Source organism: Megalops cyprinoides, chromosome 6, assembly GCF_013368585.1.
Source record: "Megalops cyprinoides isolate fMegCyp1 chromosome 6, fMegCyp1.pri, whole genome shotgun sequence".
Taxonomy (NCBI): domain Eukaryota; kingdom Metazoa; phylum Chordata; class Actinopteri; order Elopiformes; family Megalopidae; genus Megalops; species Megalops cyprinoides.
In genome coordinates, this window is record NC_050588.1 from 38,880,808 (window position 1) to 38,906,801 (window position 25,994).

The 25,994-nt window shown below is 42.5% G+C and overlaps 1 protein-coding gene across 3 annotated transcripts; it reads right to left on the reverse strand.

The window, feature by feature from the left end:
* Positions 1 to 5,770: 5,770 nt before the first annotated feature.
* On the reverse strand, positions 5,771 to 25,994 carry znf362a (zinc finger protein 362a). Of its 3 annotated transcripts, none has more exons than XM_036531617.1 (8): positions 25,548 to 25,994; positions 16,028 to 16,091; positions 14,812 to 15,058; positions 12,140 to 12,470; positions 10,302 to 10,526; positions 8,402 to 8,480; positions 7,332 to 7,490; positions 5,771 to 6,980 (listed from the first exon to the last, which is right to left on the reverse strand). In XM_036531617.1, exons 2-8 carry the CDS (start codon positions 16,088 to 16,090, stop codon positions 6,864 to 6,866), a joined length of 1,221 nt encoding a protein of 406 aa, XP_036387510.1. In that variant the 5' UTR covers position 16,091; positions 25,548 to 25,994; the 3' UTR covers positions 5,771 to 6,863. The 3 variants fall into 3 exon arrangements, with proteins under 3 accessions (XP_036387510.1, XP_036387511.1, XP_036387512.1); XM_036531618.1 differs by lacking the exon at positions 25,548 to 25,994 and adding an exon at positions 24,818 to 24,955; XM_036531619.1 differs by lacking the exon at positions 25,548 to 25,994 and adding an exon at positions 24,813 to 24,955.

Sequence of the window (25,994 nt, forward strand, 5' to 3'; positions counted from 1 at the left end):
CAAAACTCTTGAGACACCTCAGAGAGTACAGTCGTTGCTGTGCTTTCTTGAGGATGCAATTGGTGTTAAGAGACCATGTGAGGGTGTCCGAGATGTGTATGCCAAGAAATCTAAAACTATCAACAATTTCAACAGATGACCCATTGATGGAAATAGGAGTGTGATTGGAGCAATTCTGATGAAGGGTCACACCTGGCTGGGGACTGAGGTTGCTGCCCCCCCCCCCCCCCCCCCCCAATTTGGACATGATAAACAGGGAAAATTATGGGGAGAGAAGGGGTGGAGGAGGGCTGACACAGACAGGAGGTGGTAAGTGGTCATGGGTGGGACCAGTTTGTCAAGCCTTGGATAATTGCATAAGGATTTTTAAAAAATTCTCCCCAGTCTTTGTGTGAAACTTCATGCATAAACTGCACACAATGTTGCGGTAAGGTAGTGGTTTACCTTACTCCAGGTGAACCTTTTGACAACTCTGTGACATTAGCTAGTCTAGACATGCCATTGTCAAAACTTTTTCTGTATAAATTCAGATTCAAATTCCACAACTGTAACATTCTAATTTTATTTTAAAATTCCAAGAGGCAATATATTTTCTTACTTAAAATTTAAAATTTAAAATGCAAACAGGTCCAACACTTTCAAAATTTTTTGTTTTTAATTTTCAGATTTATTTTTTTATTTATTTATTTTTTAAAGATGAATGATTTAAAGAGCTTTCTAACTTTCCAGCTTTCAGAACAGTCTGACGTGGTATCCAGCACAGCTTGTGCATTTCTGCCTGCCCATAGGGAGGAAGCCCTTCAGGAAATTACCAGCAGTACCATCTTTCCTTTGTACTAATAGCGATTATCCTGGCCAGTGTTGTACTGTAAGCCTTCTGCGTGTGTGCGTGCGTGTGCATGTGCGTGCGTGCATGTGTGTGTATAAAGTCATCATTAAGGATAAACACATTGTTGTGGCAACATTCTAGACAACTAAAAATGGATCCTGATTTGTACATTCTCTACGCTTTGTGGGGCTATCTGACCCTTCTGCTCTGGTTGGGCAGCATTTTCTGGAGGCTTCCAGTGAGTTCCAGCTGGATCCAGGTTACTTGCTGCTCCTTTGAAGTGAATGAGTTAACTCAAGTGAACTTTACCTTATCCACAGATAAGTGTACAGATAAATGTAGGCTATGCTAAGAGATACTGTGGGTTTAAACTGTTTGTTCTAACACTTGTTACAGATTACATTTCAACATATTAATATTCAATAAGAGGTCGTTAACTTAGTGGCAAATTTAGTTTTCGTTACACTGGGTTTTAGTGTAAGGGTTTTAGTCAAAATAAAGCTGTGTAGGTTTACGAAAATATATATAATGTAAAAAAAAATTAGATATTATATTATTAGATATAGATATTATATATATATATATATATATATGTATATATATATATACGAAGAACAAGTGGTAAGCATTGAAATTTATCTCAAGACTGAAGTAACACAGTTTTCAGTGACAACACTGTAAAGTCTGACCACGTTGAAAGAAAGAAGGCTTGCACTTCCTAAAGCGTTGAGAGAATGCTGTTTTAAGACGTTGGTAACATCTTGGTCGTCGCAGAATGTTGTATCGCCACATTCTAACAACTTCACTGGCATCTTCGCTCACAGCGGTGTGGCGGCATACTGTCAGCTCGGGTGGGTATCTCCACCAAAACCCTCTCCCGTCTATAAACAGGATGTCCTGTGCGTTCACGTTTATTCGAACTGTTGCAGAAAGTACAGCTTGTGGCTAAAATCGGATTTAAGTTAAAAAAAAAAAGACACAAATTGCAATCATATATAATAGCATCTCCTTTATGAGATGAAGCTTTTAGAATATTGTTTTGTAAACACGTCTTTACTGGATGCGTGTCTGAAACGCGTTCTGACAGATTTCTTGAAGCGCAAGTAAAACGCACTACGAAACGTTTTCCCATAGCGACGCTGCTAATTGTTTATGTGATCTAAATTTGTTCCGCAGTTATTTCCAGCATAACATTTCAAACTAAACACTTAAAAATAAACCGATACTGCAATTTGTTTTGAAATTTAAGATATTTTTCTTATTGAGGTAGGGATGGTCGGTATTTAAAACGAATGGACATTTGTTAGTTTGATATCACTACATAATTTAAGAGCGTACTTGAGAACAAAAATGGGAAGGATAAACTTTACTTGCCCCGTTTCAAAACGTAAAACTCAGTTCACCGAGGTAGGCTTAACCAAGCACCATGTTTTTAGTTCTTTTATGAAAAACACAGCTAATGTCAGGTGAGTAGAACTAGGCGTATACAAACATCCCAGTTGAATGCAAGCAATCTGTGATTCAAATATCTATGTAAATACAGGTCTCACATTACCATGAAACTCCAAGCTATAAACCTAAAACAAGCCAACTGATGAAATTTATAACAATTATACAAATACTCCAAAATACTGGTAAGTCAACAATATTAAACAAACTGTTTCACTTGAGAATGTTTATCCCAGATAACTATCATGTTGTAATTCACATGTCTGTACCAGGCGTATTTTCAGCAGACCCGAGGTAGTGTGAAACAGGTTAGGTTACCTGAGAAAACTCTTGACCAAGGATGTTGAACTCAAGACGCATCCAACCCTTTCCAAACTCACCAGGCAAGACAGACTCAAACGCTCCGTTGCATCGTTGTGTTCTTGATTCTGCTCACCTGCTAGTGGACAATCTGAGAGAGGACACATTGGAACTACCGGTCAAATTCGTGGAAAATAAAATTGAGTAATTATGCAAACCACCAAATACCAAACAACAAACAAATCATTATATGGACTTCCTTACACGTAAATAAATGACTCGCAGCACCGTAGCACTTAGTAGCGGTACTTAGTAGAGTTATGTGGTGACCTCGCCACTCCCCGCCGTTATCTGCTAATGCGCCGCAAGGAAGCTATATCAAATGCAAAAATGAACAATCTCCAAAAATTAATACAAAATATTCCTCAAAGTCTGATGCAAAACGTTTATTGTACATGGTTCAAAATCACATACAGTAAACTGGGCTGGTCCGCGCGGAGCAGTAGCGTCATCAGTCATAACCCCAAGCAGTCTCCCCAAGCAGTCCCCCAAAGCAGTCAGGCAAGCAGTCCCCCAAAGCAGTCCCCTAGGCAGTCAGGCAAGCAGTCCCCCCAAGTAGTCAGGCAAGCAGTCCCCCCAAGCAGTCAGCCAAATCCCCAAATGCATCTCCCTTTTTATGCTTATTCCCTTAGCCCCTCCTGGATCTTAGACTCAGACCCCCTCCTTCAGTTTCATAACACACATTCTGTACACTATTTTTCCAAGATCACACCTGTCTAATTAAAAATAATTACCCCGCCTTGGCTGTACACTATTATTTCCAAGACTGTGCATATCTAATCTATAAAAAATAACTTTGCTATACTCCATAAAGAATCCCTGTTTTCGGCCCCCCTTTTTAGAGTCCAACTCTTATCTTACACTAAGGGTCCATCCTCCGAGCAGCGCTTGGACAGTGTCTAACTCTCATTAACAGCCCCACAACAGGCCTTACTTGGCATACAGGTATCTCACAGCTGCATACCCCTCCCGCAGTCTCCTGTACTCTCTTGACCCTTCTTTCTAGTTTCTGCTCACAGGCATACAAAGTATAATAGGATACATTATTATTTATTTAAGGCCTATAGTGTTAGGTTGTTTAATCAATAGAGTAAATGGCTCATATATCAATAACTTCAGTTAATATATCAATAACTGCAGCTAAAATGTTTGCTGGCAGTAACTTATCTCCACCAAGCAACAAGCTCAATCGCACCACCGGCGGGGCGAAAGCGGCAATGCCCACAACCTCCACATGGGGCACACACTTAAATTTTCCACAACAGTTACTATGCGGTTTTCTCAAGCAATTTCGGAGTCCATATCAATGATTTTAAAATTTTACTTCAATTGTCAAAGTTATTCTGAAATCACACTGACAGAAGGTTTGAGGAAAGGAGAGCAGGAGAGGCAAATTTGCTTTTTTAAGGGTTTAATGAGTAGCCTGAAAGCTGTCGGTAATCTAGAATGATGAAATCTCTTAAGTAATCCTGACTGGTGCACCACTGTCTACACGAAATTAAGGGTATGGAGGAAGTCATGCAACACGCCAAATATTTCTGCATTCACACTTAAAATCACAAACACCCACGAAATAAAACAAGGTCTAAATGGACACCTTTATTACAGAGTCTGCATTTATTAAACAACAAAAAGATACAAAGTGTTTCACTTTTTTTTTTTTTGCTTGTTTTTACACATATTCCTTTTTTTAGGTCTTGGCTGTGCATTTCACAGTCAAAGCAAACGTTATATGGTACCACAATGCAAGACAAAGGAAAAGCATTTTAATAATAACTAGATCTATATAATCATTTTATATAGAAAATGGGTTAACAGTTAAGTATTTTATAATTTATTTACAGTATATTCCATGCTAAGAAATAAAGATACAGTACAGGGTACAGAACAACACCAATATGGGAGAAATAGAAATGAACTGTGACAAACATACGATGATAATATAGTTAAGGCTTAAATGTGTATAAAAACAAAGTTAATTACTATTTAGACATGAGAATAAAATGATTACAAGACACAAGGGTCTTTTTGTACACAAAAACATATCTATACATATTTCATGGGACACCCAATACAGGAGTTTTCTAATTTTCAAATTTTAAAATGTAAAAGGGCATTGAGCTTGTAAGAGCCTTGCTGACCAGCTGTTCGTCTCTGGCTGTACAGTAAGGCTGCCTCACACAGACCTGGCATGCACCCAGTAAGCAAGGTAGTAAGGTTAGTTGTGTTGTAACATAAACATACTTACAAAAACAAGAGAGAGGCAGGATCTGTTGTTCTTGGCATAGAGTGTTTCAGAGGGGTGAAACTTAGGGAAGAGGCCAGAGGGAGATGTGTGTGTGTATGTGTGTGTGTGTGTGTGTGTTAAGCATACATGCATGTACACGTCTCTCTGTGTGTATGTGTGTGTATTTGTGTGTGTATGGCTTTTTTTTTTTGCCAATAGAATGCTGTGTATGTTTGTTCCTGTAAATATACTGACGTTCCACCCTTAATCACTAAGGTTTCTTTGACCATAAAGTGCACCATACAGATTAGAACTCAGACAGTGGTAAACAGAAAAAAAAAAAAATGTAACGATTTTAATCTGTATTTTTTTTTAAAAAATGTCAAGAATTAGAAACACCGCAAAACACAACACACAGATTTTGTTAGGTATGAAGAATGAGAATTTCTATTTTGTGGACTTCCTCCTGTTGTCAGTCTGTCAGTGGATACAGGGGCCCTTGAATAAGAAACCTTGATGAGTGAACAAGAGCTTTCAGTGAGGTTTTGAGTTGTGAAATATTTGAGGAGAGTTCTGGTTCTGATCCACACCTGGATTCTCGTGCACTTGGCTGGATCACCTGAAACTAACTGCTACTGAGCAGCAGGGTGACTGTGACTGTGACTGTGACCAGGAGGCTATTACTGTGACTGATCTGTCATCAGGAGGGTGACACTGAAACTGTTGTTCACAGTAGCGAACATGGATCCCAGACGACCATCTCGCACAACGGAAAGTTAAGGAGTGGAATGTACACACCGTTTGTAGGTGAGTACAACCACCAGGTTTGAGAACTAACCAAGAAATACAGGTAAGACCTGTGTTAGACTGACTTCAGCCTGAAAAAAAAAATGTTAACCTGCCACTTCATCAATTCACTATCAGTTCTGATAAGATCATGGGTGGCCCGGTTAGATTTCTGACATGCAACACTGACTGAGCATGTCACCTTTGTCAGAGAAGATGGTGAAAGATGTGTGCAAATTTCCTCACCAACACAGAGATGGTTGATGAGGACAGACTCCAGATGGATTTAGTGACTAAACCACAACAGACAAACAGACAGAGACAAAAAAAAACACACACACACACACACAGAACGGACCAAACAGAAAGACAGACAGACCAGGAGTCAGTCCCACTGGTCAGTAATACTGACATTACTGGTAGCTCTTGCCTGACGAACCTTTGGCTGTTAAAGTTCACAGAAAAACAGCTGGCCTGTTGTTTTGTGAAGCAAGGCAACCCTACACTGATTCTAATGACACAGAACAAAAGTGGATAGTGTGTCACAAGAAGTAAGCGGATTTGGATTATGACATTTCCTACTGTACAGCCACTGGTCCACCAAACGACAGACAAACTCCAGACAGAAAACCACCAAGAAGAAAAAGCTGACCAATGTGTACCTGGAACTGCCAAAAGCTCTTCTCATGGAGAGGTCTGGACAGCCAGCTCAATGTCAAGTAAACAACTCAAAGCGAGGAGAGGAGAAAGCAGAGGAGAGAGGTCCTTTCATGCTCTGTAATACCTATGGTCAAAACTTGTACAGTAGCTGCCGGAAGCAACGCCTTTTTTATGTCTTAGCAGACTAAAATCCTTTTTTGGCCGAAACCTTTAGGCCTGAAAGTGCAGTAAAATTGTCTTTGGATGTCCCAAACGTTTCCCCATCAGACCAACAGCAACATGGGGATATCAAAAGAAAATACTTTTTAAAAGCTTTTTTCTTCTGTTTTTTTTTTTTTTGTTTTTTGTTAAAGTACAAATACAGTCTGGCACATTTTTGGACCCCATATATGGGAGAAAGAAAACAAAACAAAACAAAGCAAACAAAAAAAAAGCCAAACGTGTGACTGGTGTTTGGCCTGTAAAATGGAAAGCGAATAGGGGAGACCTTATTGGCTGCACCTCCAGGGGGGAGGGGCCGATGGAGCGCGGGGCAGGGTGGCGTGGGGTCGCTCAGATGAGGGAGATCCGTATGGGTACGCTCGGGGAGTCCGTTCTCTGGGGGGAGTGGTGGCTCACCAGGTGCTCCACCACTGTGTGTTTAGACATGTGCTTCATCAGGTAAGTCTCCTGTAAGGGGAATACAGCAGGGCACGGTCAACAAGACCGTACGGTCACTGTGTGGTTCAAACCTATGACCTCTACAATGACGGTTTTCTTGGGTTGTAACAAACTGATGTTTAAGCAGGAAAATTCAGTGCATTTGCATCGCAGGCATCTGCAAGCCCTGTTTCTGAGAAAAGCACACCAGTGAAAAGTTCCTGGGGCTATTCTGTGAAAATTCTGTGAAAAAAAGTAGTTTATCTGACAAGTTTCCACTAAAGTGTAAATTTACGTGTGCATGTGTGAGGAACGCCCCTGACAAGAGACAGCAGATATCGGGGACACCAATCCTCTCCGACCCCGACCCCAGCTACTTACAGAGGTGTAGGCCCGCCCACATATGCTGCAGCAGTAGGCCTTGGCGTTTTTCACCGCATGAGCTGATAGGTGGATCTGCAGGGAGGCGGAGTCCGAGTAGGCGCGGTAGCAGTTAGGACACTTGTACGGCTTGTCCTTATTGTGCTGCCTTTGATGAGACTGAGGAGACATGGAAACATGTGATTAAAAAAAATAAATAAATAAAAAAAATAATTTAAGAGTTTCAGCCATCTCTGCCTCCCAAGAAGCCCAGCCACAGGCTTCACTTCCATGAATAATGAAAACAGTTCTTGGAAAAATTTGTCACAGATTTTTCCTAGAGAACAGCTTTTTAACCAGCAAGAGCTGGTTCCTATCATGCTACTGTGTGTACAACAGCAATAACTGAACCAGCAACTTTTTGGTCGTGAGCCCTGCTCCTTATCACTACGCCACAATGCCGTCCTTGAATACAATAATACGACAAAAATATCCGTTTTTTCCTTTCAAGAGCTTTATGCCTGGAAGAATGATTAACTATGGTAGAGGCCCTCAGTGTTGCTTCCTGTTTTGCAAGCACTGTTCAGATCAGGGCGGTTTTTCTTGGCAAAAATCAGGTAACTTTTGCTGCAGAATGTGCAACTTTCGGAAACAGACCTTTAAATCTAGTGAGCCTGACAGCGCTTCCATGTTTGATGCTGAAGTGATGCAAGGTTGGCTGTGAAACAGGGTGACCATGGAAACGGTGAGCGGACAGGAGAGTATATTTTATATATTTTAAACTTCAGAAATGCAGAAGCAAAGCACATGGTTCAATACGTACCTGTGAGGTAAACACGTTTAAACTTGAGACAAACACAGTCAAGGTACAAGGTACAAACATAATGATTAAAACAGCTCAAAATACCTAAAGTGTATTCATGTATATTTAGGTAATTACGAATACTAGGTATGGTACCGTGATACGTTTTGGCCAATGCTCAGTATAAGCATCGGTCTGTGTGGGTATTGATACACTGTCCCCTGCTGAAACAGCGGCCACGCCCATCCCGCATGACCACGCCCACTTGAGAAGCCACGCCCACCCTCACCTGCAGGTTGGAGAGCTGGGTGAAGGCCTTCTCGCACCCGGGGTGGGCGCACTTGTAGGGCCGGTCACCTGTGTGAATTCTGCAAGATGAAACACGCAGACAGACACACAGACACACACACATATTTAAACAAACACACTCGCACTCAGATTCTCTGTTCCAATGTGACATGTTCAAAGGAAACACCACACAGGGCTTAAAGCAACAAATTTTTCTGAGCCTGAAATTTTTTTTTTGGGGGGGGGGGGGGCGCATGACAAAATGGGACGCATGTACATTTAGCGTTACCACAACAGCTTTAATTCAAAATTGAGGAATGTGTATCATGCCGAGACAGTACCTTTTGCTGCTTGTCCCACACTGTATTTTTTCAAACTGACGGTGCAAAGCAGCTCCTGATCTCGTTTAATTTGTAACAACATACGCCAAACATTTGTCCGTCATTACCGTTTTCATCTAACCAAGCCTATCGCCTTCAAGTTTATTCGTCATATGCATACAAGTACAGAGTACCATAAGCAATGAAATAAAATAATGCCCTGGCACTCTCTCAGCCCAATATCAATAAATAACAATAAATACCAATAATAGCAATAAAAGTACAATAACAATAAAGACTAAAACCATAGATCAGACCTCAGCCCTCCTTCTAACTGAACTGTTGTTCAGGAGCCTTATTGCCTGAGGGTAAAAACTGTCCCTGAAGCGGGAGGTCCGCGCTGTGATGCTCTGTAAGCGCTTCCCCGAAGGGAGATAAGAGAAAAAACTGTGAGCGGGGTGACTTGTGTCCTGCATAATGCATAGTGCCTTCTTCTTGCAGCGTTTGATGTAAATGTCCTGTATTCGTGGTAATGGTGATTCGATGACTTTAGATGCTGTTTTTACTGTCCTCATCAGGAGTGTATGATCATGTGATGTAATGTTGCCAAGACCACACCAATAAGCTTCCTGTCAAAAAACTTCCATGCTCCATCTATTTGAATGCATGCTAGCCTATTATGCAGTAATCAACTGATACAGTCCACTGATACAATACTTCCTGGCACCGCCTCACAGAACGTTGAAACTAGTTGCCGACTGGATAAGAACAGTGCTCTCGTGCCAGTATGTCGCCTAAACAGGCTACCATTGGTTAAAACTCATCCGAAAAACACCATGTCACCATGTGATTGTTTTTAATAAAATTGCGTTCCGGTCTGGTAATATCAGAGCCCGTATACGCTAGTAATAGTTCACTGCCTGATCTAAAATCTCCGGCATGGGGCCGGAGATCTTTAACCCATGACCACATTCATAACTTCTAATGACTCTTGAGCAAAAAACAAAGACAAGGCTGATTTTCTCATGGCCAAGACCCATGACACATCTTTGTTATGTGCTATGTAGCTTGTTTACAAAGTGCATGACACTCTGAAGTACGGCCAAAGTTCACAAAACAAACAGGAAGACATTACTGGGGAAGGCTGCCTTGTTGTTCAACATTCATTAAATTCTGGTGACGATGCATCATATTCATACCCTCACCCTCACACAACATTCACACGCTATGGACAAGCTGATATATACTTTAAATATAATTTATAATTTATATTTGGATAATTCATGGCTCTTGACTAGGGACACAAGTGTCAAGTGAAACAGAACTCCTTTGTCGTGGTATGACGCAAACCGAGCTCATGCCATCAATTGTCTTCAATCCCTAAGCCAGAAGGGGGGCAGAGGGCATTTCAGGTGACTGCAACTGTAAACCACATTTTACACCAGCGAAATCTGAACCTGTGAAGCACAGTAGTTTACATACACCATTATGCTTCCTGACAACCAATCGAAGCAGCCCTCAGTGCAAGCAGACGCACGTGATCGGCATGTAAGAGAAGAAGGAGGAGGAAGCTGGGATGACCTGGTGTGCTGCTGCAGGTGGGAGAGCTGGCGGAAGGACTTCTCGCAGTAGGAGCAGTGGTAGGGCTTCACCCCCAGGTGTATGCGCAGGTGCTGCGCCAGGTAGGAGGCGTTGGCAAAGGACTTGGAGCAGTGGGGACACTTGTGTGGCTTGGCCTCTGTGTGGGACTTGGAGTGGATCTGCATGTCCGACTTGGAGAAGAAGGTCAGCGGGCAGACTTTACACCTGCGGGACACACAGACACACTTTACACCTGCAGGACACACAGACACACCTGCAGGACACACAGACACACCAGCGAGACACACAGACACACCTGCGAGACACACAGACACATTTTACACCTGAGAGACACACAGACACAATGTATTGCACACATACTACACTTAAAGCTTTTTTGTAATTAGGAATGTCCCGATCAAGTTTTTTTGCCCCTGATCCCGATCCGAGTCATTTAATATTGAGTATCTGCCGATACCGAGTCCCGATCCGATGCTTGTATTTTCCTAGATAATACAGTTGCACAGTGCACAGTTCAAGTACATTAAAGTTATTAAAATCAATCCAATGTATATGCTTGACAACTGAATAGCTCTGCAATGCATTAAGAAAAAATCCAAGCTGTTCCTTAATGTTTTTTTTTAACAAAATAAAGTAAACAAACTAAAAATATTCTTATATCACAATTTCACTTAGTGTAGCATTGTAAATGCAAAACTAGAACACTCAAAATTAGGAATAATTCCACTTCAAAGTGGTGTAATAGCTTAACTTTAACATTCAGAGTCACAACAAATAAAAAAATCACAGTTCTGCTTAGTGCAGCATTATAGTAAAACTAGTATACTAAAAATGAACAACAGAAATCTCAATTCCACTTAAACGTGGTATAGCAGCTTTACTTGAATGTAATCATTTTTAGTTGCTGTATCAAACTGGTAGTATTGAACGCAGCTGTTACCACCGCCTCGTGAAATGCTCGCACGGCAGACATTACAAATGGCTGTTGGATTGCTTTCGTTTTCCAGTTTAAAATACTTCCACACTGCAGACATTTTTAGCCGCGTCCTGCCACAAACTGTGCTCTCCGTTAACGACACCTGTGTGACAGCTGATGTAAAACAAAGGATCGGGCTTAGGTTCACACTCAAAAAAGCTGATACCGATCGGTTAAAAAATGCCTTGATCGGCCCCGACACCGATCTTTGAGTTCGGATCGGGACATTATTATTTGTAACACTATAAAATAATTCCAGAAGTGCCCCAACAGATTTATGACCGCTGGAATATTTTTCATTTGCAGTCTTTCAGTAGTCTGTCTGAAGATGAAAGCTCGGTCTGCGATTATGCGAGTGTGTTCACAATGATGCCAACAGCCTTGGTACTGAGTCTGACACGACAGACCACAGCTCTTCCGAGACAGACCTCTGTTAGCCTGACCACAACATTTCACCTGCAGCGGAAAAACAGGAGACACACCCGGACTGGCAAACAGTGAATCCAGCTCTGGCACACCTGCATTACCTGTTTGTGTGGCAACACCACCTGAACGCGAGCAGCACCTGCCCGCAACACTACAGGCCGACATGTACACTACAGGCTCTTTCAAACCTGCGGATTCTGTCATCCTGAATACTGAGAGGAACTCATGTTTGCAGCCTTTCAGCAGATGCCTCATGTGTGAATCTATGAGCCAGATCCAATTATTCAATTTAGACTTTCCCTCAAATCTTTGAGAGCATTCCAACAGAAAAAAACTGTGATGAGAGGAGATGGATACAGAGTAAATAATGGCATTTGGTAGCATGTAGGCAGTACTGTACTGCACGTGTTCCAACCTGTAGGTTTTCCCCTCTTTGACAGGGATGCCAGTGTTGGACTGGTCGGTTCCTGAGGCCAGGATGGGATAGGGCACCACCAGCAGGGGGCCAGAGGGGTTCTCCGCCTTGATCTTCTTGCGCCCACGTTCCATCTTGGGGGGCGGTCCTAGAAGCCCCGCCAAGCCTCCGCCACTCTTGATTGGCTCCATTCCTGGGCCGCTGGCCAATCCTGAGATGATGTTTGGAGAGGGAGCCCCACCCAGTCTGCTCTGGCTGCTGGAGGTGGGTGTGGTCGGGGTGATGACCTCTGAGGTGTTGTGACCGCCGGTTCGAGACGCCAGTGCCAGACCTGCAGGACCAAAGTGCAAGGGAACGGGCATTTTATGACAACTGAACCTTCTCATGGACACCACTGTTCGACTGACAATGGTCCCCAACAAGGAACACACTAGAAAAAGCAAAAAATTCAAACTACGTAGTATTCCATGCTGCTCAATGCTTTAGCATGTACAACAGTCCCCTGTGGGGAATAGCCTCCTGTATATAAACAATCAAGAATGAATTTAAAACGTTTGACAAATGTTTCACCAATGGGTACATCATTACAGGATTCCTACAGTTCTGAATGAATACAGCGACACAGAGTGTAAATCATTAACAGCCGAACAGCGTGAGACCCCTTTTATGAGCTGTGACTGTACCAAGAAGTGTATGCTTTCAGCACAAGAGGTTTCATGTAAAGCCAGATTTAATTACCTCTAACATTGCTAGCACTGCTAACCGTGACACCCATTTACTCATAAAGACTGAAATTAATTAATTGTGATTAATTAATGTAGAGGATGAAAAACTACACACAACAGAACAGAATATGTAAAACATTTCTAACCATCTGAGACAAAAACAATAAAAAAAAAAACAGTCATCTTTTTTCCCTGTCTCTTGGTAACAACACATCATTTTGAACCACACTACTGCAGGCACAACTAGTGATCCACACTTCAGGACTGTCTAAGAATCAGGTCTGTTGCCTGAAAAGCAGAAGCAGGTGCTGTGAGTGACAGTTCACGGGCAAAGGCGCGCCCTCACTGTGCGTAAACGTGAGGCTTTACTCACTGGGGACGACGCCCCAAATGTTCTGTTCGTGTTTATTCGTGATAAGAATCCATTCAGCCCCTGTGTGTGGCAGGCGGAGTGGTACAGAACGGTTTCAGCCGTCTGAGGACTGCCTCAAGGTTATCTGAGGTTTATAGAGGGAAAAGTGTGATTTTGTTATCTCTGGTGTATAACTCAACCCAAAGCAATCAAGCAATGTCATTATGTATGGTGTATGGTTTCTAAGGTCAATGAAATACGTGTTTTTTTTTCATGCACAAAGTGATGTGGCCTCATATGAACCCTGTTGACAGTGGTGTTGTTTTTCCAGTTGTATGAAAATTTTAATAAAATTTAAATAAAAGCAGGAATGGTTTCAGCTGCCTGCAGCTCCTGTTGTGAACATGTCATGGCTTCGGCCCACAGTCAGACAGTCTTCAGAGCTGTTTTACTCCATTTGTATCTCACACTGTTAAAGTCCTATGGCAATGGCAACTTCACTGACAGCACACCGAAGCTGAAAAGCTGCATACCACAGGTATTAAAACAGCTTTGCTTCACTCAACATTGGCTGTAGGTTTACACAGCGCACTCCAGCCAAAGAGAGCATACCCGTCTGTGGCTCTGCCTGCTTGGCCACACCCAAATGTGTTACATTTCCTGCCAGGTGTGGGATACCTGTGACTCCATAGACCCAGAACCTTGGCAAGTTTATTAATCATGTTTATGACAGGTAATGAAGAATGGCAGGTGTGTTCTGTTTAAAATGCAACTGCCATCAAGTCTTACGGTGACATATTGGTAGTTAGCACAGCGGCCTTGATCTCGGTCTCTCATGTGAGAATATGAACCATTTCACCTCCCACACTGTCAGCTTGATTTGCATATAAAAAGCACCATGTGTGTCTTTTTGTTATTATAGCTCCAAAACATTTAAATAAAACCAGTGACCTTTTGCTTTTATAAGCCTGGCAAAAAACGCACAAATATGACCTGCATGGCAGGTTTAAGGGTATTGAAAGAGCTAATCATTAGAGATGTACTGGGGACAGAGGCTGTTGAGCAGTAGTTGAGACTTGATTGTTGAACTGCAAAAGTCCATACTGTCCCATAAGGAGGCACACATAGGATGATATTCCTGCACCAAACCCAACTCAGTGCGGCAAGTCAATTACCACAGCACTGCTGAACACATGACTCGTGCAGGATGCTCTGTGATTGGACAGAAAACATATACCCATGACAACCCTGATGCTTTTACAACTCATCCAGATTCCACTCTAAAAAACAGGTCCACTCTGCCTATGTGGAGCGTCAGCTTTAAGTGGTGGAGATTTTGTGATTCTGCGTTGAGGCAAATGAGCACATATAAAGAAGGGACCAGCCTCTGTTCCTACTGAGCCAAAACAGAAGTGAAGCATAGTTAGAGGACATGGATGGTGTGGAAGGCAGGATGTGGGACAGCTACCCGGGCAGGCATCTCCGGCGTGTGGGAACACGAGGAAGTCTCCAGTGACCCCGTCTGGGAGAGGAAACGGGAGATCCTCCCGCTCACCCGGGGGGTGTGTGGGTCAGCGCCCGAGCGGGACGGGTACCTGACACGGTGCTGGACGCAGGTCGGGCGTGCAGGGCGATGTCAGGCTGGGACGGGCTGTGGGACTGCAGCCCCTGCACCTGCTGCACTTTGGGAACCGGCATCCCGTGCTGCCCGCCCTCGGAGGGCGAGGGGGGAACCAGCAAAGGCTGCTGGGAAGGGAGGGAGGTGGGCGGCAGGTGCGGAGGTCTGATCTTCTCCGCCATCAGCTGCTCCTTAATCTTGTTGATCAGAACCAGGTTGTCCAGCTGGAACACAGCAGAGGAACACAGCTGTAACAGGGCACAACACAGGGAAACAGCTAAAACTGTGCACACAGCACAGACAAACAGCTAAAACTGTGCACACAACACAGGGAAACACAGGTTAATCTGTGCAGACAGCACAGAGGAACACAGCTGAAACAGCAGAGAAACACTCAAACATTTATGAAATGAACACCCATTAGCAGTTGACAATCTGAAGTGCCACGAAACATGGGTCCCTTTTAAGGTAAATTAAACTTACTTAAATCAGCAGCCAAGTTATTGATCTAATCTCGTTTGGAAATCTACTCCATTCTCTCTATTCAAGCAGTTTTAGCTCCCTCTAGTGGACATGAAACAGAACTATGCTTTCACTGCAATGAAGTTGGGTTTGAGGAAACTCATTGTTTCAGAGCAGTGAGGTGCCATGAAAAAGGGGGGGGGGTGAACAACCAAGGTTGAAAGGTTGAGAGGTCGAAAGACGCCTCTACACTCTACATTGCACAACATATCCCTTCAGTGCCATTTCCTTGGGCTTCATGCCTGCTGCAAGGTTGTCTGTGGAAAGGATCACATCTCAATACATGTCAATATGCACACTGCAGTTTCAACTAATCGTTGATGTTTCCAGGGAATGATGGATATCCCTAGACATTTAGATATGCAGCAGAAATGTATATCAATTAGAATATTTAGCAGCGGCTTTACATTTTTTTCTTTATTTGCACGCCCAGACAGTGCATTAAAAGGCTAATTATGCCTTCTCTGAGGCCTTGGAACCTTGGATCTCAGTCTGTCTATACTCAACCTTGCCTTAACACTTTATCTCCAGCAGAGGGTGCTGAATACCGCTGGATAAGAAAATCAGCGTCCAAACAGGAAGTGCATTGAAAAGGGATTCACAGCTCCATGAAAAGGGAATGCATGATGATCATCATCCTTTCCTCCTGTTATGAAAGCAGACGTTCTTACCTGGCCTGGCATGGCAGGAGGTGGGGGCCAGAAATATGGATTATTAAAGCGAGGCTCAGCCATTCTGAGAGAAACGAGAGAAACAAACTCAGCTTTTCTGCAGAAAGCACATTACAACACAACACAGCATCAAAACATGAGCCCTCAAAAAGAGACACATAAAAATCAAACGTTTCATCTGTACAGAATGCTGCATTCTTCAAGAAGCAAGAGACAGGTCCTAAATTACATACGAAATGCAGTCCAAAAAGCCTTTCTACCATCATGGTCATTAACAACTTAACTGAAAGTGCACTGAACACTTTCAGAATGTTATTCTGCAAACATACTGCAAAGACAGTTAGAAAAAGCGGTAAAGTACAATCTTATGTGGTGGCAACAGTGTAGCATAGTGGTTAAGGAGCAGGACTCGTAACCGAAAGGTTGCTGGTTCAATCCCCATTGGGACGCTGCTGCTGTACCCTTGGGCAAGGTACTTAACCCACAGTTGCCTCAGTAACATATCCAGCTGTATAAATGGATAACATTGTAAACAACTGTAACCTATGTAAGTCGCTTTGGATAAAAAGCGTCTGCCAAATGAATAAATATAAATGTAATGAACATTATGGTGTGTTCAGGCACAGCTGATGCTTTGCTTTCGGTCCTCTCTCCGAATGTGCTCAGGGTAGCGTCTCTGTGTTCAGTGCGAAATCTCTGCACATGTTCTGCCTAATCTCTCTCAGTGTGTTCAGGGTAGCGTCTGTGTATTCAGTGCAAAATCTCTGCACATGTTCTGCCTAATCTCTCTCAGTGTGTTCAGGAACAGCTGATGCTTTGCTTTCAGTCCTCTCCGAATGTGTTCAGGGTAGCGTCTGTGTGTTCAGTGCGAAATCTCTGCACATGTTCTGCCTAATCTCTCTCAGTGTGTTCAGGGTAGCGTCTGTGTGTTCAGTGCGAAATCTCTGCACATGTTCTGCCTAATCTCTCTGTGTTCAGGGTGATCCCTGGCCGTGTGCTCAGTGTACATTTATTGTGTGCTCAGTGTAATCTAGAAAACTGGAATGTAAATGAAATTATGCAAAACACTTTGTGCTTTTAGTAGCATTAATCAAACATTAATCACTTGTTGAGTTATGAGGAGAGAGAGAGAAACAGGTGGTGGTGGTGGAAGACAGATGGACTGGTCATTGCATTATCATTTTTACAGAAATAATAACAGATTCAGTGGTGGCCATGCATATCTCACATCAGAATTCCTTATGCATTGTAACATCCAGTTGTAGTATAATATACCACTTAATCTTGTTTAGCAAAAAAATATATTTCATTCAACCAAGTCTACCTCATCTTGGTGTGAGGGGAAAAACTGCTTTGTAAATTAAACCGGGGGCACTAAAGAAGTTTTGATCACCTACAATTTCACACATTTTACCACAAATGAAATGTAATCAGGTATCAGGACTAATGATCTAGCAGCCTATCACAGGCTGAGATCTCAGGGTCAATCCCTCTGCACTGGGGGAGGTCAGAGTGTTTCTGGTTTGTAACAGACAGGTGAGAGGTCCACCCATAATGATCAAACAGCATTTTTATGGGTACCGCATCGTCCCAGTCCCCCATCACAACAGGGGATCCCTCAGATCCTCTGCCTCCACATCTCCCCGATGCTGACGGCTGGCACGCACACACACTCCACTCAGTAATGAGCTTGCACACAGCTTCACACTTCCTTCCAAACTCAACTTTTTATCTGTGGAATAAAATAAAAGTGACTTCACTGCCACTTCCTGTGGGCCTGAAAGAGAGATGTAGACTCATTCCCCAGGCCCGGTGTCTCCAAGGCCCTCTATACACACACACACACACACAGAGCGCTCAGACGAGGCCTTTGAAGCTTCTGTGCGCTCCATTCAGCCACGCGTCTCAAAGAGCAGCTTTCTGAGTCCAAACGTCTCGGTGGAGATGGAGACGCCCCCGCATCCTGCTCCTGTCTCTGTCTGTGAGCCGCCTGCCCCACGCAGAACCTCTGGCAGAACAGAGCCAGCCCACCACAGTGACGTTAGCGCCTTATCAGCGCGGCTCTCTCTCCGCAGGACACGTGGGAAGGGAGCACTGGAAAAGCTGAGCTGTCTGGTGGCAGCACGTGCCGCCACCGCTCTGCCGCCATGCGCGTACCCACACGCACCCAGACAGCTCCCATAATTCCCCAGCCACTCCCCACCACAACCCCCCGGCAATGCCCACTACGCCCACAGCAAACACCCACCACATGCCCAGATAAAGCCCACCAAGCCCAAGGCAACATCCACCAAACCCGACTATCTGGGCGCCACCCACATCACCATTGTGCCTGAAGCTCAGAGCAAACGCACTCTGACCCTGCAATGTGACACCTTCATTAAAACCCCTGAAACACGCTGGAGCACCTTTCCTTCTGTCTTACTGCATGGGTACCCACCCCTCTCCTCATTCCTTTCCTTTTCCTTGAAGGCAACTCTCTATTTCTTCATTTACAATGCGTGACCTGAAGCTCTTCAGTGCGGGCATTAACTTCAGAATCTACAGAAAACTCAAAGTGCTTTTGGACAGACTGAGGAGAATGAAAAGGGATATCAATAGCAGTCAATATCAATGAGTTGGGGAAAACACAGAAATGAATGATGATGAATATACAAATACAAAGACAATCATTAACAGCCTTTTACCAAATCCATGCGGTCCAAAATTGTTTTTTGGCCAAAACCTTTCTTGCGGTAAAAATAACACTGTGGGAGCTATGGTTATAGCTGAAGCCCTACACAGACAGAGTGTCAGCTTTACTGCACCTTGAACAAGCTCCAATCCTAGATCAGTACAGCAGTGTCAGACCCTCACAACCTGGCAAATGTGAAAGTGGATCTGCTCACTGCCAAGAGAGCAGGAGCGGTGGCAAAATGCTTCGAGATTAAAGTGCAATTATTCACATCTGTTGACAGAAAGCGTTGATCCACATCCATTAACAGCAATAATTTATTCACACACATCGACAGAAAGAGCTCACTCAAATCGATAGAGACCAAACTACAACCGCCTTCCTGAACGCCCACTCAGTGGGAAATTTAGGCAACTTACTTCTTCTTAGAGCAGATAATCATCAGGCATCACAGACTAAAAGCTGCAGGTGAATAGCACTTGAAACTTAAAAAAGAGGGTTTCATCCATGCATCTGAACATATGCTAATTGCACAGTGTCCCTAAAGAGTGCTGCAGCCAGCCTTAAAATGAGGTGAAATCTGTAGTTCTTAATCATTCTGGTAGATTTAGGCAAAATAGCAAGACAGTCTGAATGGCCTGCTTTAGTCATTATAACGTTATCGTGTTCTTGCAAAAGTGTCCTTTATTGCTCCTGGGTTTCGGTTCATGATGGTTAGGCAGCTAATCTGCTGAAACCATTAGCCAAATCCAGAGAAACGCCAAAGGTTTAAGAGAGAACATACATCTTGTCACCGTGTTCGGTGGAATTATACAAACTGAGAAGAAATTAATGACGCTGGGAGGGAGAATAAAGGTACTTATTTAATAAGGCATGAAACGTCCCCAACCAATGCGTTCTGTCTATATACGCCTGCCTGCAGTTCAAACTAAGCCAAAGGATGTTACCACTCCTCAGAAGTGCTACATCTGCAGATAATGCATCGACCCAAGTAGCTTATTCTCCTTATATCAAGGCTCCCAACCATGCATAAATATCACGGTATGAAATACAAATCTAAACTGTTACCAAGTAAATACGACGTCGCTGAATTATGTGTACATCCGCTACGTTAAATAGCCCCCTGCCTTCCCAAACGGACCCTGCAGGAATGTGGCCAGTACAGAAAGTGGCTCTAACCCTAATGATGGGTAATGACAGGGTTGTCCCGGACAAAAGATAAATACAGAGGAGAAGCTGAGAAAATTACAGCAGTGGAGAACCCATTGCTCGTTATCTTTACACTGTCAAAATTGGATTATAATGGCTAAGTAAAAAAAGATTTATCCTCTAGCGAGTCATTTAACTTACAAACTTAATTAGCTAATATTAACTAATGTTAGTTTCCTGCTAGCTAAAATGACGAACAAAACAATATATAGCTATCTGGCTAATGTTAGTTGCCAGCTAGCTACAAATATGAACTAAATAAATAGCTTTTATTATACTTGGGTGAGTTCATCTTAGATCAACCAATATACATAGGGCCTCACACTTTGGTCTCAGATTTAACATTTACTGGCAAATACTCCTTAGACATTAATCTTAACAGATTTGATGTTTAATATCTGTATTCCACAGAGAAATGTGGATATCAACATAGACATAATCAGAGACCTCATATTCAATCTTATTATGGAGGAACACCCTCCTTAATATCTCAAAAGTGGTCTTTTTCCAGACATTTTCAGATTAGAACAAAACGCTGTATGTGCCATATTATGTACATCTTAGAACTTTCACATTATAAAGCCGTTGGTATTTAATGAATATTGACTAACTCATTCGAAACACTGTGAATGAATATTGTGACACAGCTCCTGCCTTCTACACCAGAGGGCACAGAATCTACTCAGGTCCCAAGCAGACTAATTCAGGAAGATTACTGGAACTCAGCAGACAAGTAAGGACACAACAAAAAGAAATTAATGTAAAAAAAACACCTTCAATTCAGCAAATTCAATTCAGCAGAGGCCAGAAGTTTTCATTACCAATCGAAACTAGTGAGCAGTTAGGCTCTTGATTGCGCTCCTGGTTGACTGCATGCGGATCTGTTGGCATATGGTAACGGGTTTGAATTTGAGCGCTGTGTTTGGACTTGCACAAGACAACATTTCCTATCAAGCTGTAATAAGTTACAAAACAACTAGCCAAAAAAGGCTTAAGCGCCCATTTCACATTAAGACAAACTGGTGTTTGGCTAGACACCCACTTAGGTAGGCAGTTAGTAAGGGTGGTGATAAAATGTCAGTTTGCACAGGAAACTTGGACTCCTGTTTCAACACATCTGCAGTAGTTCCAGAGAAGTGTTCACATCGTATATGACTGTACAGCTACTGGTGGTTGCATAGCAATATGGAACATATTACTTATTAATTATTTAAGAATATATGTACAGTTCTGGCAATATCCGGTACACACATCAGACATCAGCCAATCATAACCAAATATTGATCCAAGCCATGGTACAAGCTAAAACAAAGTGTAGAGTCAGGAGCAAGTAACAGTGAATTAGAATAAAGGATGATGTATCCTCCTGATAAAGTACAGGGAAGTGTTGATTGCATAATCGTGATTCAACAGATGCATATCATGACTTAAAAAAAAAAAAAAACGTGTATTTTATGACTGTGCAAAACGTCAGGCATCCGAGAGATACGTAGTGGAGACAGCAGGACTACAACACGGCAAAGAAGGTAGAGCATCTCACGATCCGAGGACACCTGGCCGTACCTTGTCTGGCCACTATCTGGGGGTCCAGACTGCAGATGGCATCAGACATCCACAGCAGAGCTAGTGATACTTGGATCAATGACCTCTGTCCCCTACAAGAGGACTTGCTGTCGTTCTCTCATCAGGGCCGACCTCAGTGCAGAGAGCTGTTCTGCTGCCCAATTCCACATACCCAGGTAGGTGTAACTTTCTCTTGCTCTGACTGGTGCTCCCAGGGTACTGTAGTAATGCCCATACATGGTGATCAGGTATTAACAAAATCCTAATATGGAGCACACAGCGGAATCATTAGCAAACTCAGTGGAGACAAGAGAACAGAGAATCAATTAACAAATGCTACAGTGCATGTATGACACTATGCCTAAACGTCCAGAAAAAAAATTGTTATGTGTTACGGGGCAATCTAGATTATATGCATTTCATATATATTGTGTCTGGACTACAAAACTAAATCAATGAGAATATATCAAAACATGAACTTCTGGGGGAAAAAAACCCAACGTAATTCAACAATACAGTTTGGTTGCTGCTTATTCATCAAGGGGCCATATTTAATGCAGTAATTTAAAAACTGGAAATAGGTTTTCCAAGATCAGAAAATATACTAAACTAAATCAGAACAATAGGTCAGACATAACAATTTCATAAATCTCAAGTAATATGATATAAAAGAAAGTATTTTGACACTGAACCAGACCAAGACTTGTTAAAAAATGATTATATTACTTACGGAAAGGACCAGATGAGACACAAACAGCATATTGTAAGTCATAAGCCTTAGAAATATACCAGAGTGACAAAACGAATCTGTGACATGTTTCCTTTCCATTGTCACAAGTACAGAGGATCTGGAAGAAGCAGCCATACACAGGTGTAAACCACACCTGCTGACCTATTAAGCTACACTGCTACAGTTCTACAGTTATCCCAAGTCCAAAAATTTGCTTAGCTTGCACATATATATTTTTTTTCTACAGCTCTTCATTGTAAAACCACCCACATAGCTTTTCTCTGCTGCCAAAGCTTCATTAAGCCTCACAGTCACTTTTGGTTCGTCATTTCTACAACTGACAGTTATCAGTTGCAAGTTATTTTTGAATTCGGACTCCTTCATACGACTGGTGTGGTTTTTGGATCAGAATCAGAGCCGTGCGTTGTTCAGTCCTTCTCTCTCTCAACCCGCTGTATGTCCGGGTCAGTCATTTCAGAAGGTCTGTTTCCTTCATGAAGCTCTCTGCATATGGGCTGAACATAAGTGTGGCCTATTCACCTGTAGCCCACACTGTTGAGCAAATAAACTAATATTAACATTAATTAAGCAAGTAATTTGGGTAGCATTCTCCAGGCCCTAAAGTATACCAAGTTGGGAAAAAACCTGGAAAAAAACAGTTCATTCAGAACTGTGGACTGTTTAAAGTGATGCGCTCAGAATGGACTGTCAAATAGTTCTTTTCTGCCAAAGGTGAGATGATCAATACATTTCTTGAGGAGAAAAAAAAAACCCAGGCGGTTCTGCGAAAACCCCCACAAGGCACAGGGTTCCTCCAGGAAGTGAAACTGACTCTCTCTAACAGCACTGAGGAAATATTCTGTGGCGTTTGGGTTCAGATGCCTGAACGTATCGGTTTTGTTTTTTTTGGCTCGTTCAGACCAGCTGCGCTGCAACACGGCTCCCTTAGCCAAACACAGTACAGGATGGCTGAGAGGGCCAGAGCATGCAACACACCGTGTCATATTAACAAACCCATAACCAGCGCAAACGATACCCTCAAACCACCAAAAACCAGGGAGAGAACAATGAAGATGGAGACCAAAGATAACTAACACAGGCCCTCTGAGAGAACGTATGGTCTTAAATGTGTGACGGAGTATGAGTCTTATAGACAGAAACCAAGCTGAGCTGTAAGTACACACCTCTGTACTTACAGTTCAAGGCCAGAGGAAAAAGTCCAACTGGGAAGAGACTACGTGTTACTTAGGACAAAAAAATAATGGAAAGTTCCATTAAAACAAACATATTTCTAATGTAGACAAAACATTAAAGGTCTAGAAATGCAGGCACATCCGAGAGTAACTCCACGGTGAATGGCTTCAGTACCTACACCAAAGCAGCAAACGCACAGACACAAGGGAAAATACTCTGAGCGAAGGAACCACAAGCAAGGCCTCTTTGAAATGACCACATTTCTGTTTCACTGTTCTCACAGGTACAATCCAAAACATGTCCATCTAGGAAAAACATGCTAACGTCAGACAAAGCATTCTAGACATTCATTCCGTCAATTATGTATTGTAAGAACACCCCAAGTGACGGCAGAAAATTTAGATGAAGTATAAGCACATTATTCATTAAATTATTAATGTTTTTTTTTTGGGGGGGGGGGGGGGGTGGAAATTGTACTTAGTTACGATCCCTTGAAGGCAACTATCACAACTCAAACCCCAAAGCAATGGTAGATTAAGCGTTTGCAGTCGATAGTCTGGTTACACCTTTACGGTCTCACACCCCACGACCCTATTCAGACCCACGGGAGCGGTCAGCACGGACTGGAACACTGATGGTCACGACCAAACGTGATTATTCTGCGTGTGAGTTTCACAGCAGCGCTGCAAAAACACGTGGACGTTCATCGTCGCAGTCAGATGTCTGCATTTACTTGGCTGTTCTATTATTTAACATCAAATATGTCGTCCAGCAGTCAGAGAAACCTATTATTGCTGGACAGGACAGTTAAAGTCTCTCAAGTAAAAGGTCAATCTTATTCACAGAAAAAAACCTAACCCTTCTTGAATAGCTTCCAAACACAAGTTTACCGTTTGGAATAGCACGCCGTATCCTCGATCAATCTGAGCTGTCAGCACCGCGTGCATTCCATTGTTACATTTTATAAATAAACTGAAACCCGCAGCATTGTAGCTACATAAATCGACACGCGGTTATAGAAACGGTACGGTTAATCCGCAATCGAAGTCGTATCAAACCCTTCGTTAAAAAAATCACATCCGAACAAACAAGTCTATAATTTGGAAAAACTGGCTTTGTGAACGTACCAAATTCTCGAAACTTCGTTTTCGAAATCTATTACCTTTAATAATTGTAAAGCTAATGTAAGTGTCCCGGTAGAGAAATAACGCACTGACAGAGAATTCACTCGCCACATCTGTCAAGCAGTTCCGTTTCATTCACAACTACCGATAAAATACACAATTCCACGTAGATATTATTTACTAAGGAAAACGTAAAGCAAGCTATGTTATGAAAAACATGCCGATGAAATGTTAACCAAAATGGCAAATTACACAAAAAGTTACACACTCCACAACTAAAAGAAAAGTTACCTAACTTTTCCTTTTTTTCAACGAGGTTCCCTGTGATTGTTTCCAATTAAAACACTTCAATTTTAAAAATGAGATCGAGTGAAAAGGCTCAAACGCGAGCATTTCGGAGTAAAAGAAAGCCAGATCCCCCCGGTGCCCCTCTCTCCTGCCTCTCCCACATTCTCAGACAGTTTTATTAAAATTTTCAGACAAAAGGAAAACAAAAATGGCAGCCTGTCTTATTTTTATAAGGACAGGACGCCATATTCTGCAGATCCCAAATTTACAGACAAAATTCGGCTTTGAAATTAGATGTATCGGACTACGTGCAATTTTGTCGCCAGTTTATTTGCATTAAGTGCATGAATGATTGTTTACTAAGAATTGCAGGTTTGAATAGCCCGGCTCGAAAAAAAAAAAAAAAAAAAAAAAACTAGACACTTCCTACAACAATCATGCCTTGCAAAATTGCATTGCATTTGGTAAGGCGCTGGATTTTTTTTGCAATTCAAATTCACCATCATATAGGCCGAGGCTTTTTCAATTTTTGCATGATGTCTGCCGCACATTCCCAAATCTTTACAAACGCACCCGAACGCTGTATTTCCAAACATGCTCTTGCTTTAGTATTTTTTTTGTAATTTGCAACTTTTTGGCGACTCAAATGCCCGAAATAAATCCTTTAAAAATTAAACAAAGTGCCGCGAACGTTATAAACTTGCCATATAGAAAGGGAATTAAGATGAGAATACAGACCTGGGACCTCGATTGCAGATTTGCAATATATATTATAAAAGGTTAAGATGCTCTTTATGCCTGCCTTCAGTCGGAGTTCAGACCTTCCGGGTCGCCTACTGTTCACTTCTGGGTGCTGCAGGCAGAGAATAGCGTTCATTACCGTCTGGTGTCGGTAGATCCGTAGGAAAATATTTAATATCCAAGACAATCGGAGAGATGGAATATGTTTTAACTGGAAAATGGCCTGTACTGTACAGAATAAGTCCTTTGTTAGCGCGTCAGTACTGTAACACACAGACCATCCGGGCGAGAACGCAAACCCGTAACCAATACGGCACGTGCCGTACTGTGTGACGACGAGAAACAAAAGGGTATATTTGTGCATTTATGAGTTTTCCTCCAGGCCACTAGCCATGCATTATAAAATAATTAAATGATCCAATAATTCCGTGCTCTCACAATTCC

Coding starts and splice junctions, on each gene's coding strand:
- znf362a (XM_036531617.1), bottom strand. CDS start 16,090: ATGGCTGAGCCTCGCTTTAATAATCCATATTTCTGGCCCCCACCTCCT. Junction 8,481..10,301: donor CACCTGCAGCAGCACACCAG/GTCATCCCAGCT, acceptor TTCATCTTGCAG/AATTCACACAGGTGACCGGC. Junction 7,491..8,401: donor CCCAGCTCTCCAACCTGCAG/GTGAGGGTGGGC, acceptor ATGTCTCCTCAG/TCTCATCAAAGGCAGCACAA.